Below are 17,724 nucleotides of genomic sequence, written 5' to 3' on the forward strand. Positions count from 1 at the left end.
CCAGTTACATGTAAATTAGCTTCATTGTTGAGACTCTTCAAAATACATAGTCTTACTTTTCCAAGCTCATCTCCTACCGTATAAATCTTTAACAAGCACCAGCCAAACAAAAATTCTGGCTATTTCTCCCCAATACTTGATGCTTTCTTGGCTCTTTACCTTTGTTTATCCTACTCTCTCTACCCGGGTTGCCTTCCTCCCCCTGACCTCCACTGCCACCACTTGAATGTTAACTGTTCTTCAAAGCTCATTTCAAATAACAGCTTTCCATAAACTCCTTCCTTATCGCAACTGGATGTGCTTTCTCCCTGCTTTGAAACCTCACAGAATTTAATATTTTCCTTCTAATAATGTCAACATCCTGCCTTTGTAGTATAATTACCTGCATACCCTTTATTCAATCTCAAACAACAAAGGTTTATTAAGTATCTAGCACTATATGCCAAGCAATATTGCAGACTCTGGGGAAACATAATGAACAAAAAACCCCTTTCCTCTTAGAATATATATTCTAAGAAGACAAAGGACCTTGACCACAGATATCTTAATTGTATTTTTGTGGGAGGTACACTGTTTTGTAGATGTAAGTGTTAAATACTTGAATTAAATCTGCCATCCCAATATTGTGCAATCATTCCAATCATTATATAATTTTTTATCAGCAGCAAATTATTTTCTAGAATCTTACACTTTGAAACTCTTAACATAAAGCAAAGGCATCATTCATTATATAACGACATTTACAGAGACATTTTCCCACGCTTACCCCCATGAGCACAGGACTAGTAATTCTCTCCATATTCCCAGATGCACCAGGTGAATGGGGGGATGTCATGATGGGAGACATATGTCCAGTGACTGATGGCTCTACTTCAGAATCAGCAAGTGGAATCTGGGGCGACCCAGGGGGGCGTCCCTGAACAGTGAGAGCTACATAGGAACCAGCTTCCAGGAGAGAGATGGCAGAAAGGGGAGGAAAGGGAAAATAACATTGTCAAAAAAATTTTACAGCATTTTACTACTTAATCTTTGATAGTTCTAAAATATCTAGTTATGTGAGAAAGTTTCATCATCTGCTGGCTAATCATTTCTCCACAGAAGAAGAATCCAATCTGTTATTTCTCTTTTATGACTCCCCTACAGATCTAAAAGAACAATGCGATTTTCAGATAACAAATTATTACTCATAAGATCGGATATTACTTAAAAGCAAGTAAGATTTATGACACCAATAATTTTTTTAAATTTAGATATGAATGAGTTGTTATCAACCATCTAATGGCTATGCTCAATTTCTCAAATGGAAATTTAAAAAATCACCATATTAAGATGATACTAATTAAGCAAGGCTTAACTAACTCTGTAATGATGCAATTTTAAATTAACTTTAAAAAATCAGTGTGACAAAAAAAAAACCCCACAAAAAAAAAGAGGAAAAAAAAAAAAGCCACAACAGAAAAGTACTAAGTTTTAATTTTAAAAATTTGGAGGAAAAGACAAATTGAGTATTTTACAGGGGAAAAAACTATAGAAAGCCAAGTTACCCATAACCAGAGACTCAACAACAGATATTCATTATTTATCTAGAATAAAAAAACACTTTCCAAATAAATAACTTTTCTAGATAACTGATCTTTAATGACAGAACCTTTCTCTTATACTTTAAATTGTATTTCATAGTGTTTCTTTCCACTTACTCTTCCATGAAACTCAATGGCAACTATTTCAGTGTTTCAAGTTCCAAAAAAAAATTTTTTTTTACACTTAGTCATTAATGCTGTGATACTGGGGAGACTTTAAGTATATACACTTTTAAAGTTTTTCAATCAAAAACACTTTGTGACTGTCACAAAGTCATCTGATGTATCTTGTTGACTTATCCATGTTTGTCTTTCAAAGCTTCCTGGTTCTTCCCTTTCCTTCTTTGGATATTTTTAAACTGGTTTGATTTGAAATCACTTTTATCATGTCCAGAATCTGCACTGAAGAGCAGGACATGAGGGAACTCTACTACAAGTATAGTACACAGGGTTTAGGCATTTCAAATTTATATCTGTTTTCAATACTTAGACTGTTTTATGCTTATTTTGAGTTTTCAGCTAGGCTCTTGTTATTGGATAAGTAATCTACTGCTATAGTCCAAGGATTTAAGTAAAACTGATATTGGAACACAGTTACCAGGCATATATTTATTATCATAAATCATATTTATATAGTACATAAAAATTTACCATGTCGTAAATTTATATGTATATATGTATTTATTTAGTACATAAATATGTACTAAATAATACTATATACAAATATGCACTAAATAAACATATATTTATTTAGTGCATATTTGTATTGTCCATAAAAAAGTCACAGTCTCATTAACTAAGTAATCAAATTTATTCAAGTATGAGGTCTTCTAATTCTGATCTTCCCATTTCTTTTTAAAATGTACTGAAGTTAAACACTAAGAACAAAGTGACAGATTTAGAGCACTAGTACTCTGATGAAAAGGTAAAGGAATTCATGGGTTACTTTATCTAAGCAATAATAAGGCCAAGAAAGATTCCAGTGTATTAAATTTATTTTAAAGATGTCCACTTACCAAAAAGAAGTAATATTAAATAAAGAAGTAGTATTTCTGCTTGGCCACAAACACCTGTCTCTTAACTGTAGCCTACTATCCTGTGGAATAGTCTGATAGAGCAGATTATAAATTCTTAACCCTGGGGATTTCCAAGAGAACATCACTCCCCTGGATTATTTAATCATTTGCTTATCTGAGAGAATATGATTATGTTACTTCAAGTTCCATTTCAGTTCTTCGAACCATTGTGTCTGATTTTCTAACCTATTCTCTTTCAGGTCAACTCATCCATTTCTTTCAAATGTTTTCAATATAACCAAGAATGACAAGGACATTATAATCAGCCATATATATGAAGTGGACTAAAGATGAAGTGAAAAACAGTGAGTGTTAGTCACTCTTTGTGACCCCATGGACTGTGGCCCGCCAGTCTCCTCTGTCCACAGCAATTCTCCCGGCAAGAAGACTAGAGTGGGTAGCTATTTCCAACTGAGGGACCAAAGCTGCATCTCCTGTATTGCAGGTGGATTCTTTTCTGTCTGAGCCACCAGGGACTAAAGATAGTTATTAGTAAGTTAAGAATTTTCACCTCAGACTTTAACATAGGGGTCAGTAAACTCCAGCCAAGGGACTAAATTCAACCCACAGATTATTCTGGCAAATAAAGTTTTACTGAAACACAGCCATGTCCATTCACTGATGGATTGTCTATGCCTACTTTTACACTATAATGAGAGTCAAGTGGCAAACTATCTGGCCCACAAAGCCTAAAAAAATTACTATCTGGCCTGTTGCAGAAAATGTTTGCTGATCTTTGCTTTAAGGGTTTCAGAAAACAAAACTGAGAATAACATTCACTTACATTTGATTAGCTTCACCACTTCCAAATGGTTTGAATGAGTCACCAGAGTTCCATTCACCTATAAAAAAATGAAAACAGTGTGTGTCAGATACATTCTAATTGAGACAATGGATAAACTGACTTTAGGAATTGTTATACACAATACAACCAATTATAATATAGTAAACAGGCCTACATAAAAACGTGTATATATCTGGTTCAATATTCACTTTTACCACTATTCTACAAGGTATATGTGTGTGCATGCAAGCAAAGTCACTTCAGTCATATCTGACTGTGTGACCCTATGGACTGCAGCCCGCCAGACTACTCTGTCCATGAGATCAAGGCAACAAGACTGGAGTGGGTTGCCATGTCCTCCTCCAGGGGATCTTCCCGACCCAGGGATCAAACCCCTGTCTCTTATGTCTCCTGCACTGGCAGGCAGTATCTTTACCACTAGCACCACCAGGGAAGTCCTCTATAACGTATACTCAGCAACAAAATGAACTTGAGCACCAAAAAAGGCCTTGCTTTAAAGGACATTATAACTTATTCACCATGAAAAATGATAAATATACTATGCAACAGATACACAAATCCTTCACAGTGAAGAACGCTTGCAAATAGAAAAGCTCTTTATGCTTTTAATTGCAAATTCATTGGTTTTCCAAAAGCATAATACATTTTTCAAAAGATGAATAACCAATATTCTACAATAATATTCAATTTACCTTTTGTTTTCTGATCATGACCTAATCTTTACAGAGAAAATTAAATTTTCAGGCAGGCTAAATGTAGGAAGTGTTCTCCACAATTTCCACTAAGCCAGAGAAATTAAAGTAAAAATATCAAACATGGATCTAATATTAACATTATTTTTTCTGAGGCAAGTAATACTAATTTTTACAAGTTCAAATTTATCAGTATATAAAATCGAAGCAAAAGTACACTTGTCATGCCCACCAGAGACGATCACTATTAAGCATGATGCTTAATCTTTGAGATGCTATTCTAATATCAGACAAGCATACACACACATTATAACTGTCTTTTTCTGCAAATAAAAAAAATACTGTTTTATTGTATTATGGATGCCTTTCAATATAGGTACAAATAGACCTAATCTACTCTTTTTAAGAGCTAGAGATGTAATGCAATTTACTTCTCTGCTGCTGCTAAGTCGCTTCAGTCGTGTCCGACTGTGCAACCCCATAGATGGCAGCCCACCAGGCTCCTCCGTCCCTGGGGCTCTCCAGGCAAGAATACTGGAGTGGGTTGCCATCTTCTTCTTCAATTTATTTCTCTAGCCCTCAGCTTATGCATATTTAGATTGCTTACAAGTTTTCAACGTGATAAAGCTTAAGTAAATTTTCCTATATACATATCACCTCACATTTGAACACCATTTCCTTAGATAAGTCCCTAAAGCAAGACTGTGGTCAAAGTTTATATACTTTCTAAAAATATGTAACTTTTGATATCTATTCACAAATTTCCATCCAAATAGGTTTTACCTAATTTATATTCACAAGTTTGTAAGAGTAGATTCCCAAACTATATCAAATGTGTATTAGCAGTCTTTAAAATTCCTGACAAGCAAATATATTTTTACCTATCATTTAATTTCTACTTCTTTGCTATCAATGAGATTGGACATATCCTCATTGATATATTATTTATTTCAATTACGCTGGGGAACTGTCTGATAAATTCTTTGCCCATCTTTCTATTAGACTATTCTTTTGTTAGTAATTTAAAAGTGTTCTTTATAGTATATTATATTCTATAATATATTTCAAATATTTATTTCCAGATAGTTCTTTGTAAATATGTTATGTCTTTTCCTGTACAGTAATTTGATTTTAAGTAATCACATTAGTCAGTTGCCTAATAATTAGTGACTAATCGGGAGGCCTGGCGTGCTGCGATTCATGGGCTCACAAACAGTCGGACACGACTGAGCGACTGAACTGAACTGAACTGAACTGAATCCATACTTACTCTACTGATCAAAACTCAAGGCCTGTTTCTGGACCCTCTATTGTGTTCCACAGATAGATCCATATTTATACTATAGTCACTTGCTTTGAATTAATCTATACCATCTCACCTCCCACTTACCTCTTCCCATAATACTTTTGCAAAATTTGTTTAGAAGAAATAATCATTTGGAAGTCTGACAAGGAATGGCACACCTCCCAAATTTATTAATACATTATGATGAGAATTTCTTGCTAAGAGATTAACTTGGAGAACTAAGGTCTTTACAACAGTGAGCTACTCTCCTGCCCAAGAACACACATGACTCTATTTATTCAAAACTTGTATTATGCTTTTCAGTAAAGGGTAACATTAAGATAAATGAAATAAATTTTTATAGTCAATAAATCCATCACCCTATAATGTGCAGCTTTTAATAAAAATTCAAGCTAAAAAGTTAAAATATGGCTAATATATGCTGCCTTATATTTCTACCATAAATTTCCTAACAGTCTTTTCCTTACCTTGATGATTCGATCACCTGTCTGTACTCCAGCCCGCATGGCTGCTCCATCTGTAACAGAAATTAATTCTTAAAATGTAATTCATTTACATTCACTGACAATCTTCTCAAAAGAGAAGCATGTAACAAAACAGTGAAAAACATGGATTGTAAAGTCAGACAGACAAGGTCCAACTCCTGCTTCTGCCACTCACTAGCTGGGTGACCATGGTCAGATTTTACGTTTGTTTTTTTTTTTTCACTCTAAGACTCAATATCCCCTGTAAAATGGAGATTAAAAAGTACCAAAGTACCTCCCTCAAATTACAGCAACTAAAATAAAGTATTCAATATATGGTAATATTGCAGTAGTATAAGATATTATAGTCATTTGAGGGGAAAAGACAGATATTTTTGAGCCTACGACCATTTCTTTAATCTGTCACTACCTAAATATCTCTGGTGCCATGAAGAAAAAAAATTATAAAAACTTCTATAAGTGATGATGCTTAAAGTATCATGACGAAAGGGTCATGTGATTTTTCTAAAACATACAAGAACTTTTTTCTTTCCATAAAATACAAAAGGAAATCAACTGGGATAAATTCATGCCTATAACACTAAAGACAAATCTAGTACAGTAAGGCCATATGACCTATAATTATGCAATTATTTTATTCTAAGCAATAGACATTATTTAAGCTTTTCTATTCTTACTCTGTTTGCTCCCAGTGACAAGACTGTTTTTTTTTAAAAATGCCTTGCCTTCTTTGACAGACTGTACGAACACTGGATTGTCTCCACTGACCGTCAGCCCAAATCCATTGTCATCCTTCTGGATGATCACACAACGCTGAACAAGACCTGCACGAGAACCACAGGATAAAGAGAGAAGGGAAGAGAAAACAGAGGGGAAAAAAAGTCAATAATCATATTATTAGTAATAAACTGCATTCTACCTGGAGAAACACAAGGCAGCACATGAAACCCATTTAAAAATAAAGAGCACTAACCCCGTAAGCAAAACACACACAAGAATATCACAGAGTCATATATATTGGTTTCTCAAAGGAAATGTAGGATTGCTCCAGGATTAAAAATAGCTAAGGCGAACTGGAAAAGGTAAAGTATTAGAGAGGAGACAGACAGAAGCCCATTCAAGTCTATGCAATTTATTTGTAATATAAAATTCTACCCCCACTTTGTTGTGTTTTTAAGTGCTCTAAATGGTATTTAAACCCAAGACAATCGAACATTCTGGGACATTACGCTAGCAGCAGCCCATGGTACACTCTAGAGAAGTTCAGTATTACTCTCAAAAAAACATATTCAGAAAAGCAGACTATTAAAAAGGAAGGAATGCTTAGAGAGCACCTGTGGCTCTTCTGAAAAGTCTAACGGAAAGAAACACTTTGGCTTACAGAAATAATGAAAAGACAGTAGAAAAGATAAAAGAACTTGTGAACTTAACCAGCTCTTTGATTTCTTTCATATACTTACCTGATTGCTACAGAGAAATTTGTTTTCCTTCCAGTTAAACAGCAAACAAAAATTGTCAAGGTAAGGTGAGAGAAAGAAGACCACAACCAAAGGAACAGGGATAAAACAGAACCCTGATTAGTGCCCAGGGCTGTTTTTATCATAGAGCAAGATCGGGAGATCCTGAACTCTGTGTTAGTCAAAGGTTTAATATATACTTCCAGCTTTACTGACTCTAAATGCTTCACCAAAAATGAATATGTAAAAACAATATATAAAAATAACACAAGTATAATGATGATTAGCAAATAAAAACTACTTCAAAATTAAGGTTTTTATACAGAGGTATGATCTTTTAAATAACTTTGGTGTACAAAACAAAGGAAGTGCTAAAGACTGCATGTTAATGAATATACATGCATATTTCTTGCTATAAATGAAATGACACAAGTTATGAGCTTCCCAAGTGGCTCACACGGTAAAGAAACTGCTTGAGATGAGGGAGACCTGGGTTAGATCCCTGGGTTGGGAAGATCCCTTGGAGGACGGCATGGTAACCCATTCCAGTATTCTTGCCTGGAAAATCCCATTGGACAGAGAAGCCTGGCAGGCTACAGTCCATGGGATTGCAGAGTCGGACACAACTGAGTGACTAAGCACAGCACACATGACCCTGCTACAGATGACAAACTAGAATAACTGGATCCCTAAACGGAAAAGAGGAATCTTAAACCTTAATTTATTAACTGACAACAAACCATGAACCTTAAGATAAAAGCTAAAACTTTTCATAAGAACACACAGGAACAAATCTTCAAGACCTTAGGATAGGCAGAGATCTTTCAGGATGCAAAATGCACCAATCATAAAGAAAAACCCAGCAAACTGGATTCAAAATTTTAAATAATTGCTTTCCTAAAGACAGTAATAAGAAAATGAAAAAGCAAGCCACAGACTGGGAGAAAACATTTGTAATACAAATACTGATAAAGCACTTGTATCCAGATTCTTATTTTAAAAACAACTTTACAATCCAGTAATGGAAGACATATTTTAAAGAGACAAAAGATTTGAAGAAACACATCACACACAAAGATGCATCAGTGGCCAATAAGCACATGCAAAGGTACGGTACTCACATCTGCTGTCTTCATGAAAATGCAAGTTAAAACACAATGAGACACCACTATATATTAACCAATGGCTAAAAATGAAAAGACAGGTAATACCAAGCACCAGAAAGGGTGCGGAACAACTGGAACTCTTATACAATGCTGGTGGGAATGTTAGATGGTGGGAATTTCTTAAAAAGGTAAGCATATAATTACACATGCCCCAACATCTTCACTCCTATGAGGAATGAAAACTCATGTCCACATAAAGACTGGTAAAAAAAAAAAAAATGTTCTCAGCAAGTTTCCTCATTAAGAGTGAAAAACTAGAAACAACTCAGTTCCGTTGCTCAGTCACGTCCGACTCTTTGCGACCCCATGAACCCCAGCACCCCAGGCCTCCCTATCCATCTCCAACTCACAGTCTACCCAAACCCATGTCCATTGAGTCAGTGATGCCATCCAACCATCTCATCCTCTGTCATCCCCTTCTCCTCCTGCCCTCAATCTTTCCCAGCATCAGGGTCTTTTCAAACGAGTCAGCTCTTCACATCAGGTGGCCAAAGTATTGGAGTTTCAGTTTCAACATCAGTCCTTCTAACGAACACCCAGGACTGATCTCCTTTAGGATGGACTGGTTGGATCTCCTTGCAGTCCAAGGGACTCTCAAGAGTCTTCTCCAACACCACAGTTCAAAAGCATCAATTCTTCGGTGCTCAGCTTTCTTTATAATCCAACTCACATCCATACATGACCACTGGAAAAACCATAGCCTTGACCAGACGAACCTTTGTTGACAAAGTAATGTCTGCTTTTCAATGTGCTGTCTAGGCTGGTCATAACTTTCCTTCCAAGGAGTAAGCATCTTTTAATTTCATGGCTGCAATCACCATCTGCAGTGATTTTGAAGCCCCAAAAAATAAAGTCTGACACTATTTCCACTGTTTCCCCATCTATTTCCCATGAAGTGATGGGACCAGATGCCATGATCTTAAGTTTTCTGAATGTTGAGCTTTAAGCCAACTTTTTCACTCTCCTCTTTCACTTTCATCAAGAGGCTCTTTAATTCTTCTTCACTTTCTGTCATAAGGGTAGTGTCATCAGCATATCTGAGCTTACTGATATTTCTCCCAGTAATCTTGATTCCAGCTTGTGCTTCCTCCAGCCCAGCGTTTCTCATAATGTGCTCTGCATATAAGTTAAATAAGCAGGGTGACAATATACAGTCTTGACATACTCCTTTTCCTATTTGGATCCAGTCTGTTGTTCCATGTCCAGTTCTAACTGTTGCCTCCTGACCTGTGTACAGGTTTCTCAAGCTGCAGGTCAGGTGGTCTGGTATTCCCATTTCTTTCAGAATTTTCCACAGTTTATTGTGATCCACACAGTCAAAGGCTTTGGCATAGTCAATAAAGCAGAAATAGATGTTTTTCTGGAACTCTCTTGCTTTTTCGATGATCCAGCAGATGTTGGCAATTTGATCTCTGGTTCCTCTGCCTTTCCTAAAACCAGCTTGAACATCAGGAAGTTCATGGTTCACATACTGCTGAAGCCTGGCTTGGAGAATTTTGAGCATTACTTTACTAGCATGTGAGATGAGTGCAATTGTGCGGTAGTTTGAGCATTCTTTGGCATTGCCTTTCTTTGGGATTGGAATGAAAACTGACCTTTTCCAGTCCTGTGGCCACTGCTGAGTTTTCCAAATTTGCTGGCATATTGAGAGCAGCACTTTCACAGCATCATCTTTTAGGATTTGCCAATAGCTCAACTGGAATTCCATCACCTCCACTAGCTTTGTTCGTAGTGATGCTTTCTAAGGCCCACTTGACTTCACATTCCAGGATGTCTGGCTCTAGGCGAGTGATCACACCATCATGATTATCTGGGTCTTGAAGATCTTTTTTGTACAGTTCTTCTGTGCATTCTTGCCACCTCTTCTTAATATCCTCTGCTTCTGTTAGGTCCATACCATTTCTGTGCTTTATCGAGCCCATCGTTGCTTGAAATGTTCTCTTGATATCTCTAATTTTCTTGAAGAGATCTCTAGTCTTTCCCATTCTATTGTTTTCCTCTATTTCTTTGCACTGATCTCTGAGGAAGTCTTTCTTATCTCTCCTTGCTATTCTTTGGAACTCTGCATTCAAATGGGTATATCTTTCCTTTTTCTCCTTTGCTTTTTGCTTCTCTTCTGCACAGCTATTTGTAAGGCCTCCTCAGACAGCCATTTTGCTTTTTGCATTTCTTTTTCTTGGGGATGGTCTTGATCCCTGTCTCTTGTACAATGTCACGAACCTCATTCCATAGTTCATCCATAGTTCATCCGGCACTCTGTCTATCACATCTAGTCCCTTAAATCTATTTCACTTCCACTTCACTATCCACTATTCTACTTCATTATCACTTCCACTGTTAGTCATAAGGGATTTGGTTTAGGACATACGTGAATGGTCTAGTGGTTTTCCCTATTTTCTTCAATTTAAGTCTGAATTTGGCAACAAGGAGTTCATGATCTGAGCTACAGTCAGCTCCCAGTCTTGTTTTTGCTGACTGTATAGAGCTTCTACATCTTTGGCTGCAAAGAATATAATCAATCTGATTTTGGTGTTGACCATCTGGTGATGTCCATGTGTAGAGTCTTCTCTTGTGTTGTTGGAATAGGGTGTTTGCTATGACCAGTGCGTTCTCTTGGCAGAACTCTATTAGTCTTTGCCCTGCTTCATTCCGTATTCCAAGGCCAAATTTGCCTGTTACTCCAGGTGTTTCTTGACTTCCTACTTTTGCATTCCAGTCCCCTATAATGAAAAGGACATCTTTTTTGGGTGTTAGTTCTAAAAGGTCTTGTAGGTCTTCATAGTACTGTTCAACTTCAGCTTCTCCAGTGTTACTGGTTGGGGCATAGACTTGGATTACCATGATATTGAATTGTTTGCCTTGGAAACAAACAGAGATCATTCTGTCATTTTTGAGACTGCATCCAAGTATTGGATTTCGGACTCTTTTGTTGACTATGATAGCTACTCCATTTCTTCTAAGGCATTCCTGCCCACAGTAGTAGATAAAATGGTCATCTGAATTAAATTCACCTATTCCAGTCATTTTAGTTTGCTGATTTCTAGAATGTCGATGTTCACTCTTGCCATCTCCTGTTTGACCACTTCCAATTTGCCTTGATTCATGTACCTGACATTCCAGGTTTCTATGCAATGTTGCTCTTTACAGCATCGGACTTTGCTTCTATCACCAGTCACATCCACAACTGGGGTATTGTTTTTGCTTTGGCTCCATCCCTTCATTCTTTCTGGAGTTATTTCTCCACTAATCTCCAGTAGCATATTGGGCACCTAGTGACCTGGGGAGTTCCTCTTTCAGTATCCTATCATTTTGCCTTTTCATACTGTTCATGGGGTTCTCAAGGCAAGAATACCGAAGTGGTTTGCCATTCCCTTCTCCAGCAGACCACATTCTGTCAGTTGTCCATTAACAGACAAATAGATTTTTTTTTTAAATAGTCATATATCCATTATAATAGAATACTACTTAGCAAGAAAAAAAAGTAAAGAACTACTCACACATGCAACTAATATGGATCACAAAAACATCACATTAAGCAAAAGAAGGAAGATACAAAAGACTATAAATATTACATGATTCCAATGTAGAACAAGCCAAAAAGTCAACTGTAGTAACAAAAAGCAGATTAGTGGTTGCCTAAGGACAAGACGGATGGAGAGGTAAGAATGACTGCAATGAGACATATGAAACAACTTTTTGGGTTGATGGAAATGTTGTGTATCTTAATTAATGTAATGGTTGTATGAATATGTATCTGTCAAGACTTACTGAATTGTATATTTAATATGAGTGCATCGTATTTTATGTAAATTGGATCTCAAAAAAGTTAACTTTCAACTTTAAAAAAATGAGACCTCAATTCTAGAGTCTACCAAGTACTAAACAATATTTGAATTCACAAATTCACCACTCTTCTAAAATAGGAAACCGTAATGTGGGCAGAGGAAAGATAACCATCAGAATTTAACCATTTTTGTTTAATGTTGCTTCCTTCAAGTAATTAGGAAAAATTCTAAATAGAATGAGTATGAATGCATAAAATCATGGAAAAAGACATGCTTTATTACAATTCCTAGTATATAATACAATAAATATAAGTATCAGAGAATGATATTATACAGAAAGTTTTAAAAATGCAAACCCAGCTTTAGAAACATAAAACATCTGATGAGCTTCTTTACAGTCATTTGAAATATCAAAATAGATATTTTGAATTTTTGAATATCATAAGTCAAGACAGCCACAACACTGAATATGTATTTTTTCATGCTATAACCATCCCCCCCAGTTATCTCATCTCACTTCCAAAGGGCTGAAAATCAGTGAGTTAGAAGATTCTAATATTGATGTTTGCTTGCTAAGCTACTGATCTTCTTAAGCAGACTCTCTTTCAGGTTCCTGTAGAAAATTGAGTGCTTGTACACAGTGAGAGGAGTAATGGAGGTTAAGAGTTTGTTATATTTGTGTATTTCACTTGAATAAAATGAACCTAAAGTCTCTAGCTTAATGTCTGACAAATACTAAGGGCTAATAAGTGTGAGTTGTTACTTTATTATGATAAGGGGTGAGTTGCCCTTGGATTTTCCTGCTCAGAAATATATTATTTATCTATGCCATCAATTAAAAATCATTTAAAAATACTTTTGTGTCAACAAACTCATATCATTAATATAAATAATCCTTAGTAGAGTCAATCCTCATTTATGTCTTTGTCTGAATTTTGTTTTAATAGACCAGCAAATTACTTTGAGATTGGTTAGGGAATATGGACATTTTACAAAGCTTCTTGTGATAACTTTAGAAGATGAGAGACAGCAAGAAGGCCTCAAGAAACAAATCATCTTCTCTTATAAAATTTTTCCTAAATATCAAGACTGGGTTAGGTGTCCCATTCTAACTACCACTGCACCCTCTGCTTACTCTCAGAGCATCTTTATCAGTCACAAGTGATTTGTGTTTATCCTCTTACTAGATTACACACTTTTAAGAATTCAGGGCACTACCTTGTTTACAAACTTATCTCAGGACCTGGTAAATGTTCTGGAATAAAAGGAAAATTTTAAAATTGCTAATGAATTAATAGGAGTCTAGCTGCTGCTGCTGCTAAGTCGCTTCAGTTGTGTCCAACTCTGTGCGACCCTATGGACAGCAGCCCACCAGGCTCCCCTCTCCACAGGATTCTCTAGGCAAGAATACTGGAGAGGGTTGCCATTTCCTTCTCCAACAGGAGTCTAGAGATGGATGGAAACTTAGAAAGGGAGGTGATCAGAGATTAAAAAAAAATACCAACACACAATTAATTTTAGCAAATATGCTTATGGTCCTAATAGACTAAGTATTGAAAAAATATATTAGGGTTACTTCAGAATACTGTTGTATTCTCCAATTCAAATTTGTTCTGTGTGATAACTTTCCCCTTTGATTCTACATTAAAAGGAAAAGATAAAGAGCAAAGAAGAAAAAGCAATGTGCACATCATATCCACCTCTTTCTTCTCCTTAATACCATTATACTGTCCACTTATTATTATTATAAGTCCATCTACCAGTCTGAGAGTCTGACAAACTTGAACATCTAAGAATTACTAGGCCACCAATACAAAAAGAAAACACATATATAGCCAATTCAGGATTATGGTTATTAAAATGTTCTACTTATTGTAGACCAGAAGATGTTTTAACCACCACAGAGGATAAATTCCACCAAGTACTAAACAGTATTTGAATTCACAAATTCACCACTCTTACAAAATAGGAAGCCATAGTCCTGACATCACCAGTACTAACTAGTCGTATTTTTGAAATGTCCTTTTTGACAAAAAGCATTTTTTTTTTTTTTTGGGCAAATCTGTATTAAGCATCTACTAGTTATTTAACACTGTAATCTGTAGGTGTTATGAGCAATACAGAACTACTAGGAGTCTTTGCTCTCAAAGAACTTAAAATCTTGGTGGGGAAGGGTAATAAAGAAACAGATAGGGCCCATAGATGGCAGCCCACCAGGCTCCCCCGTCCCTGGGATTCTCCAGGCAAGAACACTGGAGTGAGTTGCCATTTCCTTCTCCAATGCGTGAAAGTGAAAAGTGAAAGTGAAGTCGCTCAGTTGTGTCCGACTCTTCACGACCCCATGGACTGCAGCCCACCAGGCTCCTCTGCCCATGGGATCCTCCAGGCAAGAGTACTAGAGTGGGTTGCCATTGCCTTCTCCAAGAATATGATAAAATAACAGGCCCAATATGTTATTAAAGAAGGATGAGATTTAAAAAATGGACTCCTAATTACAGAATGTCTATTTCCAAATTTTATTAACTAAAAAAAAAAAACAAAAAAAAACACCTTTGACCATGTTAACTTTTTCTGGTTCTTACAACACATATTGTCCATGGTTTGTTTGCTGTTTTCTGGTTTATTTTTCTAATCCCCTTATTCTCTGCCATAAAGATTATTCATTATAATCACCATACAAATGTGTTTATCTCTGAATACATGTTTTTGTAAGGTCACAAAATGACTTTAACATGAACTGTAACCAAGTACTTTGTATGAAGACAGGCAGAGAGAGTATTCAACGAGTAAGGTAACGATAACCTAAATTTGAGATTTAGTCACAGGAATATTTCTTTACTCTCACTGTCCTTAGTGCCATATGAAGATTTTTTTTTTTTTTCACAAATGTTTATAACTGCATATGGAGCACTGGTAATCAAGTGCACATCTCTATTATCATACTTACAAAACAGGATTTCTTCTGTACCAGACTGTGAACTTCTAGAAAGCAGGTACAGTCTCCTATACCTTTTAATCCATCCCTTATCATAGTACCTGGTGTATAATTGGTGCTCAATGAATATTTACTAATTTGAACTTATTTTATAAATATATCATACTCAAGTCATTTTTGAAGAAAAAGTAAAATCATATCCCTGAAAACTATGCTAAGTGAGGAAATACTTCTATACAGACACTAACCTTCTGTCCTAAATTCTAACTAACTTGATTCTCTATCTACCCTAAAATAACTTTAGTTACAAATAAGTTTTTCTTTATTTCTTGTCTTTTAAGAAGCTGGAAACTGATAATAAATGTCATGCTTCATGTTATCAGTGAAGTAAAAGTAGACAGTCTATCAAATTTATGTAAATATTATCCTTTCCTAATATTTTCCCCTTTATAAACAAAGGATATGTTTTCCTGTTAAAATACTGTGGCTTTTTTTCCAATGTTTCTTTACTGAAGTACCATTAATTTACAAATTCTGTTAATTTCAGGCATATAACATAAACAGTGTTTTTGCAGATTATATTCCATTACAGGTTATTACAAGATACTCAGTATACTTCCCTATGCTATACAGTATATCCTTGTTTATCTATTTTATATACTGTAGTTTGTATCTATTAATTCCTACCTCAAATCTGTACTTCCTCCCTTCCCTCTTTCCTTTGGTAACCAAAGTTTGTTTTCTGTATCTGTGACTGTTTTGTATATACATTCATCTGTATTGTTTTTAGATCCCACATATAAGTTATATCATATAGTCTTTGTCCTTCTCTGTCTGACTTATTTCACTACGCATAATGCTCTCTAGGTCTATCCATGTGGCTACAAATGGCATTATTTCATTTTTAATGGCTGAGTAATATTCCTTGATGTGTGTTATGATGTCCCTCTTTGTACACATACATAAGATATTCTTTTTTTAAAATTGAAGTATAGTTGATGGCTCAGTGGTAAAGAACTCGCCTGACAATGCAGGTTCCCTGGGTCGGGAAGATTCCCTGGAGAAGGAAATGGCAACTGACTCCAGTATTCTTGCCTGAGAAACCCTATGCACAGGGCCTGGTGGGCTACAGGGGTCCCATGGGCTCCATGGGGGTCCCAAAGAGTTAGACATGGCTTAGCAATTGAGCACGAGCATGATTTATAAAAGTTGGTTCACAATATTGTGTTAGTTTCAGGTGTACAACTAAGTGATTCAGTTATATACATATTTATTCTTCATATTATTTTCCATTATAGGTTATTACAACATATTGAATGTAGTTCCTGTATTGCTGCATCTTCTTAATCCAATCATTTGTTGGCAAGCACTTGAGCTGGTTCCACATCTTGGCTATTATAAATAGTGCTGCTATGAACACTGTGGTGCATTGTCTTTTCCAATTAGCATTTCTGTTTTTCCAGCTATATACCCAGGAGTGGAACTGCTGAATCATATGGTAGTTCTATTTTTAGTTTTTTAAGGAACTCAAACTGTCTTCCACAGTGCCTGTACCAATTTACATTTCCTCCAATGGTGTACAAGGGTTCCCTTTTCTCCACAGCTTCTCTAACATCTGTTATTTGTAGACTTTTTGATGGTCGTCATTCTAACAGGTATGAGGTAATACCTCATTGTGGTTTTGATTAGCATTTCTTAATAACCAGCAGTGATGAGCACTGTTTCACATGCCTGTTAGCCATCTACATATTTTCTTTGAAAAATGGCTATTCAAGTCTTCTGCACATTTTTTGACTGGATTGTTTTTTCCTTGATATTAAATTGTAATGAGTTCTTTGTATAGTTTGGATATTAACCCCTTGTTGTCACATCATTTGCAAATGTTTTTCCCATTCCACAGGTTGTCTTTTTGATGTTTTCCTTCACTGTGCAAAAGCTTTTGAGTTTATTTAGGTCTCATTTGTTTATTTCTGCTCTTATTTCTTTTGCCTTAGGAGACTTATCCAAGAAAATTTTGCTACAATTTATGTCAAAGAGTATTCAATGCTCTCTTCTAGCAATTTTATGTTTTTGGGTCTTACATTTAGGTCTTTAAATCATTTTGAGTTTATTTTTGTATATGGTATGAAGGAATGTTATAGTTTCATTGTTTTACATATGGTCATCCAGCTTTCCCAGCATCACTTGAAGAGATTATCTTTTCTCCATTGTTTATCTTGCCCACTTTGTTATAGATTAATTGACTGTAGATGTATAGATTTATTTCTGGGCTCTCTATTCTGTGCCATTGATCTATGCATTTGTTTTTGTGCCAGTACCATGCTGTTCTGACTATTATAGCTTTGGAGTATAGTTTGACGTTTGAGAGGATTATACCTCCCTCCAGTTTGTTCTTTTGTCTCAGAATTGGTTTGGCAATTTGAGGTCACTAGTAATT

General features: G+C 35.8%; 1 protein-coding gene across 2 annotated transcripts in view; it reads right to left on the reverse strand.

Moving 5' to 3' along the window:
* The window catches only part of ARHGEF12 (Rho guanine nucleotide exchange factor 12), a 167,569-nt gene that overhangs the window by 56,512 nt on the left and 93,333 nt on the right, over positions 1-17,724 (reverse strand). For both annotated transcript variants that reach the window (XM_027563464.1, XM_027563463.1), the window contains 4 exons: positions 6,670-6,768; positions 5,927-5,976; positions 3,441-3,498; positions 767-945 (listed from right to left, as the gene is read on the reverse strand). In XM_027563464.1, coding sequence (XP_027419265.1) covers positions 767-945; positions 3,441-3,498; positions 5,927-5,976; positions 6,670-6,768 — 386 coding nt within the window. The remainder of the gene's footprint in view (positions 1-766; positions 946-3,440; positions 3,499-5,926; positions 5,977-6,669; positions 6,769-17,724) is intronic.

This window comes from Bos indicus x Bos taurus, chromosome 15, assembly GCF_003369695.1.
Source record: "Bos indicus x Bos taurus breed Angus x Brahman F1 hybrid chromosome 15, Bos_hybrid_MaternalHap_v2.0, whole genome shotgun sequence".
Lineage (NCBI taxonomy): Eukaryota > Metazoa > Chordata > Mammalia > Artiodactyla > Bovidae > Bos > Bos indicus x Bos taurus.